At 36.8% G+C, this 10342-nt stretch overlaps 1 protein-coding gene across 7 annotated transcripts in view; it reads right to left on the reverse strand.

The window, feature by feature from the left end:
* Positions 1–10342, reverse strand: part of GTF2I (general transcription factor IIi) — a 67825-nt gene that overhangs the window by 15645 nt on the left and 41838 nt on the right. For all 7 annotated transcript variants that reach the window (XM_085314907.1, XM_085314915.1, XM_085314886.1 and 4 more), the window contains 8 exons: positions 10196–10254; positions 6767–6838; positions 5821–6004; positions 5440–5498; positions 3209–3280; positions 2489–2672; positions 1926–1984; positions 1181–1264 (listed from right to left, as the gene is read on the reverse strand). In XM_085314907.1, coding sequence (XP_085171033.1) covers positions 1181–1264; positions 1926–1984; positions 2489–2672; positions 3209–3280; positions 5440–5498; positions 5821–6004; positions 6767–6838; positions 10196–10254 — 773 coding nt within the window. The remainder of the gene's footprint in view (positions 1–1180; positions 1265–1925; positions 1985–2488; positions 2673–3208; positions 3281–5439; positions 5499–5820; positions 6005–6766; positions 6839–10195; positions 10255–10342) is intronic.

Here is a 10342-nt window from a genome sequence, read left to right on the forward strand (position 1 = left end):
GCTGGATTCTCTCCAGTAGCTCCACGTCTCTCTTTGGACTCGGGGGAGCCCAGAACTGGATGCAGTACTCGAGATGAGGCCTCACTAGGGCTGAGAGGGGCAGGATCACCTCCCTCGATCTGCTGGCAACACGCTTCCAAATGCACCCCGGGATACCATTGGCCTTCTTGGCACATTGCTGGCTCATGGTCAACTTGTCATCCACCAGCACTCCCAGGTCCTTCTCTGAAGAGCTGCTCTCCAGTAGGTCAGCCCCCAGCTTGCACTGGTGCTGAGGGTTGTTTTTCCCTAGGTGCAGGACTCTGCACTTGCCCTTGCTGAACCTCAGGAGGTTCCTCCCCACCCAGCTCTCCAGCCTGCCCAGGTCTCTCTGAACGGCAGCACAGCCCTCAGGTGTGTCAGCCACTCCTCCCAAACTTGCTGAGGAGGCACTCTGTCCCCTCAKCCAGGTCACTGATGAAAAATTGAACAGGATGGGACCCAGCCCTGCGCCCTAGGGGACGCCACTAGCCACAGGCCTCCAACTAGACTCCATGCCACCGATGACGACCCTCTGAGCTCTGCCTTTCAGCCAGTTCTCAATCCACCTCACTGTCCACTCGTCTAACCCACACTTCCTGAGCTTCTCTAGGAKGATSTTAKGGGARACAGTGTCARAAGCCTKGCTGAAGTCAAGGTACACAACGTCCACTGCTCTCCCCTCATCTACCCAGCCAGTCAGTCCATCATAGAAGGCTATCAGATTGGTTAAGCAGGATTTGCCCTTGGTGAATCTATATATCACATGACTAGAAAGAACAAGTTCTGCATTAAGAGTAGAAAAAAAAAAGAAAGAAAAAAAACCACTTTCTTCAAAAGCTCTTTTGGGTTGGAATTAAGCATATCATACTGTTCCTCACATCTGTCATTCTCTGCTCAGGACTTCATTTCCCATACCACTACTTGGAATAAGAGGCCCAAGAAAGCTGTCAAACTGGAACATTTTACACAACCATCACTTTCTCAGAATCCAATATTATTCAGAAATGAGAAATAAAACTGCATCTAAGTTGGAGTGTACCAGGAATCCTGAAATGAAACAGTCTGCTACATGATACAAAGATTATAACCTGCATAAGTTAATTATGGGGTATGAAAGGTTCTTCCACTAAAATAGCATTTATTAATATTTATTCCATACCTTCTTCAACCGTAACTTCAATCTCTGGGACCTTTGAATTGCTTGCAGGACTTCGTGACCTTTTTGAACTCTTTGGACTCATTGCTAAAAATCAACATAATAGAAGCTGTAATGATTCTATAAAGTATACCCAATGTAACCAACAAAAAATATTTGTGTTCTGAAAACTCGATCAGACTGAATAACTTGTGCGTGTACTTAGTATAGTCTGCACTGTAAAACCTGAACAATGCTGTGAAGCATACAGCCTTAAGAAGAGCCTTTAGTGTTTGTCAAACAGGTTGGTATTATACCTTAGATTTTCACTCCATTAATTTAGAACAGAAGAAATTGGGAAAGTTGTTTTTCAAGTGTACAGGACAGCTATAGTACATTTTACTATCTGAAATATTCAGAAGTTAATAATTATTATTATAGAGAACTTAATTCAAAAGACTTTATTATTTCTTTAAGAAAATTCAGTTCACAGATAAGTTAAATAATGTTTTTAATAAGGAAAACAGAAGTTGTAGACATTGTATGAATTCCATTTTCTGCACTTGAAAGTCTCAAGTTAAAAACTCAAAATYGTTTTGAGTATATTTTTTTGGTAATGGTTAGGAGGCTACTCTACACATGCATCTCAAATAAGGCCTTTTGTCTGTAATCCCCATATTTTCTAACCACAAAGATCCCTCAGTCTGCTAAGAAAGCAGAAAATGTGTATTTATGAAGTGACAGGAGCAAATAACAGTTAAGTATTTACCTTTAGTGTTTATTTTACAAGCCAACCCTGGAGGCAAATAGGAAGTGACAAGCTCAGGCCTGGAAGTTGAACAGAATACAATCCAATCTATTACATATGCAAGAAAAATACAGCATAATACTACATATTTACTGGAATTCAGATGCGTTCAAATTTATATACAACACCAACTGTCTATAAATTCCTACTAGAAGCAGAATGGTGACTCTCCATATACTATAACCAGAAGAAGTTAGAAAATATTAAGCTTTGTATTCTACTCTATAATATTTTCTGAGCTTTTTTCAGGGAAAAAAAAGAAAAAAAAAAGAAAAAGAAGGAAAAAAAGCTTCCAGGTTCAGGGCCATTTTTTTTTCTCCTAGGTCCATGGTTCATGCACATGAATTATGCATTTATTTAAATTTACAAGGAAAGTATATCCTTTCATGAAATAAAACATATGCAAAATGTGCKTTCAGTTTCATGGAAACAGAATTTCAGTAGCATTTAAAACTTAAAATTGCTGACAAGAAAATCAAATAATTTCAAAATCAGGAGTAAAAATAACTGAATTACAAACATACTTCTTAACAACAAATTTGATTTTGCCACTCCCACGGACAATTCTTTCAAGGCGTGGAATTCCAAACCATGTGGGACTCCGGAAGGGGATTCCTTCTGGCAAGCCTTCGACGTACAAGTACTCAGGGTTTGATTCAAATACAGGATAGGGAACTTTCACTGCCTCTGAAAGCCCCAGAGCTTGGGCTGAAAATAAAGATTTAACGATAGTTTACACACTCAAATGGGTGGTTTTTTATATTAAGTGATTTTAAGAAGCCTGGCTTACAGAAGCTCTTCTACTCAGAGATAACAAAAAAAAAAAAAAAAAAAAAAAAAAAAACACCCCGAGAGAAATGTTTAAACAGATTTTCCACCATTTTCTGTAGAGCCACTGCAAATGGGGACTTTATACAACTTGTTACAGAGTCTCCTTGCAGTTGTCTTAAATCTGCAGTATCCAGTGTTTTTCCTCATTGAGAACTTCTTCAATCCAAAATCCTTTTGTACACATACCACTATCACTGTCTTACAATTGAAAAACTATGGCCTAGGATGTTGTTATAAAGTCACTGAAGTCAGTTATAGGGAAGAGTCAGTAAAAAATAGGTAAGAGGTGTCAAGATTTCCTTTCTTGCATTCTAGCACACTTTTAAGCTTTAATTATGTACAGTAAAATTTGAAACTTTTACAAAAKCGTTTTAATCAAAGCAGCATTATGATATAGTTAATATTTAACTTACCAAATTTCGTATTAAATATCTCTTCTACTTGCTTTCTTAGTTTTGTGATTCTGACATTCCAATCTTCTTTAACTGAAAAGAAGAAAYGGATACATGTTATGGAGCATTATCCCATTTCTAGATAAAGTAGTACATTTGAACACATTTCTTTCAATTCCAGAACTTGAAAACTTTCAATACAATCACATCGAGTAGACAAGGACATGCAGTGAGTAATGATTATTAATAGAAGCTTAAATGATGTACATAATTCTCTATACATAATGAAAGATCTGTCTAAATGTAGTTACAAAATTTAAACCATCATCCCCAGTGGGTGAACTTGCTCTCCAGAGCCTTTCAATGCAAGGAAGAATCATGCTAGTAGCTCTGATATAGTTGGAATTATTAATGAATTCCAGTGCAAAAAAAAAAAAAAAAAATTCTTTAGAACAGAATGTGAAGATTTAAGGAGTGCTTTGCTAAACATTTTGATTAACAAAAAAAAAAAAAAATCATTTTCAATCCTGTGTTCTACTATAAATAAAAGACAATTACGGGAGTGCCAGCCAGGGCAGACAATTTGTAGCTCAGGTAGAGAATGAAGGAAATAACACACTAGAGAAAATAAAAGACACTTCTTTCCTGTCAAACAGCATTAAACTCATTATTTGTTGTCATCATCCACTAGTAACAATTAACTGCTACTGAGCTAATACCACTCAGAGCTGTAAAAACAGAAATGAAGGGTATTTAGAATTTTTTTTAGGTTCCAAATAATATTTTCAACTAACAAATTACATGATCTTGTTTATTTCTAGCTTTTATATTATCACAGGTGAGTAGCATTAATACTTTTTGCAAACTTCTCTGCTTATTTCATAGATTTCACATAAGCCCCTGTYCTGCAAATGTTTAACATCTGCATGTGTTTTTATACTTACTCACTGGTTGGAGTCTAACTGGTAATGGAATCAGACTAAGTTAAAAAAAAAAAATGTTGTTTGTAAGCTGTCTGTTGGGGGCATCAGATTACTTTTGTAACAGAACAATATTTTGCTTTAAAAATAATAATATTCTTCAGCCAGATAAGGTTTGTATCATCAAATAATRGGATACATCATCTTTGCCTGAGGAAAAGACTTGCTTTGGGTTCTAAGCCTAAGGGAACATTTGCTGTGTTTATCTTTCTGACATCAAACCCTAGACCCTGATAAGGTTTGTTGGCACTGGCAATACCAGACTTACCTAAAAGTTAATGAAAAATACGAGGACCAGTATGAAATATGAGAGTTATTCTAAACATTCAAGTATTTCGGATTTTAAGAATCATGACCATTGCATGTCAGTTCTTTCAGAAAGATTTGGATTTTTTTTTCCTGCTATCTTGTCCACTTACTGCTATTTCTATAATGACAGACTGTCAGTTACATTGTCATATTTGACAATATTTGTGGGTTCAGAGAGCTGAAAAAGCAAGCCTTGTTCTTCCCTTCTGCACTACATTTAACAGTCTTTTCTACTGAGCTACCCTCTTGCTGAATATGAACCTCTTCCTAAAGTCCAAACAAAATCCACAATATGTCGTGATGATAAATGGAGACTACTGATTACATGACTATATCACATTCTTTCCTTTTTCTTCTGCAGAAAATTCAACAGTTATCTTGTGAAATTGCACTTTGTTTATCCAGTGGCAGGAAAAAGCTAGGAAGCCCTGGATCTCAGTTTGTGTTATTACCACAAGCGGGTTCATTCTCTTAAAAACAACAASAAGATCTGGCTTGTACATTTCTACAGTAAGAGAATATCAATACACTAAGTCATAGCACTCTCTTGTGTTAGGAAATAAAATAAAGGATTAATATGGATTCTTCTTCTATTTCCTAAAAGCACTACATGGTCTCAGAAGTCATTATAATTTCTTACCAACAGAGACCTCAAAATGCCCAACACAATCAGCAGTAAAATGCTACAGGACTTCAGAGCTTTAGATCAGGCCACAGTAGTAACTCTAGTTCTCTTAGGTTGCAAATGTGATTCGTTCTAGTTATTCAAAGATGGTTGGACTGTACAATAAATCAGAAAGCCATTCATCTGCATAATGATCAATTTAGGCTTTTAAAACCTCATGAAAAGCATGGCGTGCACTCATCACAGAACGATTACTTCTTTAAAAAATGGCTTATTGATCCAAATTTGTTTTCCAACCAATCCCTTGCATTCCCTTTTGGAGACAATATCTGTCTTACCTGGTGTGTTTGACCTTGGTTGAGTTACTTCAGTTGGACTGACAGTTAGCAGTTCTGGTCTGTAATCAGAAAGCACATAATCTATCCACTCTTAACACAGATTAAATAACACATACTTTTTATGTTAGTAATAGAAAATTTTGGATTTTTCTACTTTTCCTATTTCACCCTATTATAAAAATGCTATAAGGGTAGTTTGGGAGAATCTGCAAATAGCCACATCCTTTATAAMACAAAATATTTAATCTGCCCACCAACCAAAGACTGAATGCTTTATGATTTAATGAAAGCAAATGCTTGATTAAACAAAAGGCAAGTTTGTTTGCCCCCCCCCTTAAAAAAAAAAAAAAAAAGAGTTTAGGCATTAAACCAAACACTTACCTTTTGATTACAAATTTGATTCGGTTGCCCACTTGAATTATTTTTTCAAGGCGAGGGATCCCATACCAGGATGGGCTCCTGAATGGAATGTTCTCTGGCAGACCCTCAACATAGAGGTCAGTAGGATGTGCCTCAAATTTCTGGTACGGAACAGCTTTAGGCTCAGTGCTCCCCAAGGCCTCGGCTGTTAGAACAAGATAAATCCAGTAACTGGACAGTTTGGCCATCTATCTTTGTTAAAAGCCAGCTAAAGTATAAAACCTCCAGGCTATTACAATCATAATATTAGAACCTGAAACAATACAGAATATCGATATCCAACAGACTCTAAACTCCAGTACATTAAAAACATAAAGAGTTATCACATTGTATTTTGTTATATTGGGTAGTCACAATGCCAGACTGAAGATTTATAGGTTCTTCAGTGGGGCATAATGCAGTGGTTTTATCCAAGGTTTTAAATCTATTCTACAGCATCATGAAACAACATTTTATTCTAGCTCTTATGAAGCTGATCATTTTTTATGCTAGGGAAGGCATAAAAATTCAACAAACCCAGAAATGTTTCAATTCTAATTTTAATGCTACTGCAATGGATATAGAGAAGGAAATGGTCCTTTTATTCATCAAAGAAAAAAAATCCAAATAAGAAAGAACTGAAAGCAATTAGAAGAACGTTACATATGAGACTTAGAAATCTTTCTTTTACTATGAATTTAGCTTGTTGTACAAACTGTAGAGTAATACTTCTCTCTTTCCATTCAACTGCCAGGGTTTTAAATATTTGGAAATCATTGGAGCAACTGCATATTTGATCACTGGATCAAATCGGATAATTGGAAATATTTGGATCAAAGGTCTCATTCATATTGATGTTCAAGGGAAATAATGATAGCAACCTTCAAGAAATACAAAACCATAAAAAAAAGACTAGTCTTGTACTCACCAAACTTTTTACAGAATAGTTGATCTACCATCTTTCTGAGTTTGGTGATTCTGGCATACCACTCCTCTTTCACTGCATTTGAGAATGACACAGAACAAAGACAACATTCCCTTATTATTCCAGTTATCATTTTCAGKCCTGCAGCTTATACCAAGTCTATTCAGTCTTCTTTAAAATACTGCTTTTTAGACGCAAATACTCTCAATAAAGTACATTTTCAGGTAAACCAAGTAATACCATGCTAAAGTACAGATTTAACTAGGAACTCAAAAAAAAAAAGATCATAATTCTATCAAAGATGACTGAGTTTTAAAACTATAGAAAAATTTTAATCAAATCCATCAAACTAGAGACATCACTCTTGTTGCAAAACACACCCTGCACACTGGCATCCAGCACTGCAATGCTCTCACCATTGTCTTYGATCTGCTGGTCTCATCTGGAGCTGGAATTAGTTTTTTGCCAGTTTCGTTTTCTAAAAATTTATATTKATATTTGATGCAGAATTTGGCATGCACACATAACGGAAACTCTCCTTCATGTAATTTTCACTACGCATCGACAACCCAAATGCAAGCTTTTACAAWAGCAGCACATTTCACCCTGCTTCTTACTGTATATTCATATCGAACTTCTTGCATCCGTTTCTCTCATTTTTTGCAGACAGTATTTTTAAAACAGTGATTAATAGCTACATCAAATGACTGTAGTAATTTTGTGATTCTTCTTTGGATGACAAAAAGCATGTTTTAACTCTCTGAAATGTTTCCTTGACACTATCTGAGACATGAGTTAAGACATAAATGTGACAGCTTTGTAGATTAGTATATCCTGAGTGAATAAAACAAGTTTAAATCCAGTTTGTCATCATTTAATCCCTTGACCATTTCTGCTCATTGGCTCATACATAAGCATCTTTGGTAGCGTTCCTGAGACAATGCTTGGCACCTGAAGATAATCATGGCTTTGCATTTTGCTCTTCCAGCGGAGCAACAGAGCACAAAGATACATTTAGCTTTGTCATATTCACAGTAGGGATGGTAACAGCTTTTGTTCCTGTTCTGTCAAGTGTGCTGTCATTTGGGATCAAAGCACCGGGAAGTTGGTCCCTATCACACCAATTGCTTTCTTCTGAATATGTGCTTGTGACTAACAAGTGGGAGCTCATCAGTCTTTCTAATAAACTACCAGAGAGCTGCCATGCTATAAGTTTTAATTAGCATGCACATGCAAAAGCTTCTGCTCCAGAAACGCATTGCACCAGCCTAGGCCGTATTTATAGTCACCCCCTTGCACTTCCTCAGCCATTTCCGGAGCCTTCAGCCAAATCATCTCTGCTTGACTGGTTTGTCTTGGAGCTGGTATCGCTCTTCTCAGGGCTTCTGGGCTGAGGCTAWTTAACAGAATCATCTTGATCATCTTTCTCCTGCCAGTCACAAATACAACTTTCATCCCCACGGCATTCCTCTCCCATTAGGAAGTGTGAGCTAGCCGAGGATATTAAGAAAACAGGACCTTGGACAACCAGCTGAGAGCAGGGGCTCGTGCTCCACAGCTCTCCCTCTGCTGAGATGGCCCTGGGACCTGCSGTCCCTGGCTGGGATGAGGAGCAGCAGAGGAAATGATGAACTACAGGGAAAGAGGGATTCCAAAGAGGGAGAAAACTGAGGAAAAAGAAGCTCAGAGCCAGCTGCTGGGTCCTGAGATGGTTCCTGAACTGTTATCAACAGCTTTCACACATTTTATTTTCCTTCAGAAAAACTTAGCAGGTTACACATGAAAATATAGTTGTTTCAGATCTGTAAAGACAGGCAACATAAAGTGACTGTTCATTACACAGTGCAATCAAAATAGGTTATCACTAGTTTTCTTAGCCGCAGGGGTTTTATGCGATATGTAATGTACCTGTTTTGTCTTCATAATCAGTATAACCATATTAAATATGGCAAAAACAACAGAAGAGGACTAATTTAAAAACCCACATAAGAAGAGAGTTAAGTATAGGACTCAGTCATTAACCTAGCTTCTATTTTTATAGTCAAATTTGGTGCTCTAACAAACAGTAGGTTATTAAGATTTAAAACAGTAGGTTAACTTATACAGCAGGAAAACCTCAATTCCTGCACACATGTTAAAGACAGACATAATTTYTTTGCTTTATTTAGATCCTAATGTTCACTTTAAGCACAGTCTTTGATATACTTTTTATAACAGAAGATCATGAGTATATAATACAGCATAASGGGGGCTGCAGTAACACAGTTATTACTATTTATATGCTTTTGTATCCCTGCCTGAACTAGGAATTTCTCAGATATTACTGAAAATTCACAATTCCACCAGGTCAGACTTGCCAATTAATATTTTGGGGCTGGGAGCAATTAGTTTTTACCACAGCTTCAGACATACAACGCTTAGCTTACTTGGACAATCAACAAAATGCAGCCCTGAAAGGCTGAGAATAAAACTGATGGTAGAATAAAACTGAAAAGGAAAACAAGTCTAGGGAAGTAATTTATCTGCTATGGTCCACGCAAAGTCACAATTAAAACTTGATTTTTTTTTCCTCCATACTAAACATTTTTTATTCTAGCTTGAGGCAAAATGAATTTATGGATGCAACTATAACAAAAATCAGCTCTTGTAATCTTGTTTTTACTTGGTGATTTTTGTTACCTTTGGATGCACACTAAGTGGAGGCAAAAGAATGTTAAGAGCATGCATCTGCTGAAAAGCACTACTTTCAGCAGTTTGTAGGAGTCAAGTGGTCAGAAAGCACTGCCTTTGCAATAGTGCATGAAAAATGAAGTCCCATCATCCAAGCAAGTCACATTCTACAACAATAAATGTCACCATAATCAAAATGTTCATTACTGCACTTCAGCTAACCTAGTTTTAGCAAATACCATACGTAAGCAAATGGTACAGACATGTCTCCATAGTACAAAGAGTTCCTGACCCAGTAAATTTTATCAGCTACGGAAACTATTGTCTTTTCTCAGTACCTCAACAGCCTAACAGCTCATTGGTGTTCTTTCTGGCCAGCTGAATCAAGTCAGCTGCTGGAGCATTAGTATTAATTAGTACAGTACTTTTAAAGACAAAAAGACAGGACAGTCAGWATAACTTTTCACATCCTATTTGACCTTCCTCACTTTCCTTTAAACATTTCTAAATCACCACAATTATACTAACTTWGAAACATGTACTCTTGAATACAGAACAAACATTGAGAATAACTGCTAGACTTTCAAAATTTTTCCAGCATTTGGGAACTTTACTGGAAAACTGCTACTGTGTTATACCTAAAGAAAATTCAAAACAAAAGGAATTATTTGCAATGTGCTATTGGTGAGATCCGATGGTAGTCGCCACAGACAAGTAGAAAATCATACTGTATTCATACAGCTCACACATTCAAAGACCTACCTCCTGCAACTGGCTTGTCCAATGGTACATCTTCACGTGTTGAATTCAAAAGCTCATGTCTACAAGATTTAAGATACATGCTTCAACGGTGACATACACTTTTATAAACCAGCAGTCATAGCCTATAGTTCTTCAGCAAAAACAACT

The sequence above is a fragment of the Rhea americana genome, unplaced genomic scaffold (genome assembly GCF_003343005.1).
Source record: "Rhea americana isolate MKP2758 unplaced genomic scaffold, rheAme1 scaffold_111, whole genome shotgun sequence".
In the NCBI taxonomy this organism is placed as follows: domain Eukaryota; kingdom Metazoa; phylum Chordata; class Aves; order Rheiformes; family Rheidae; genus Rhea; species Rhea americana.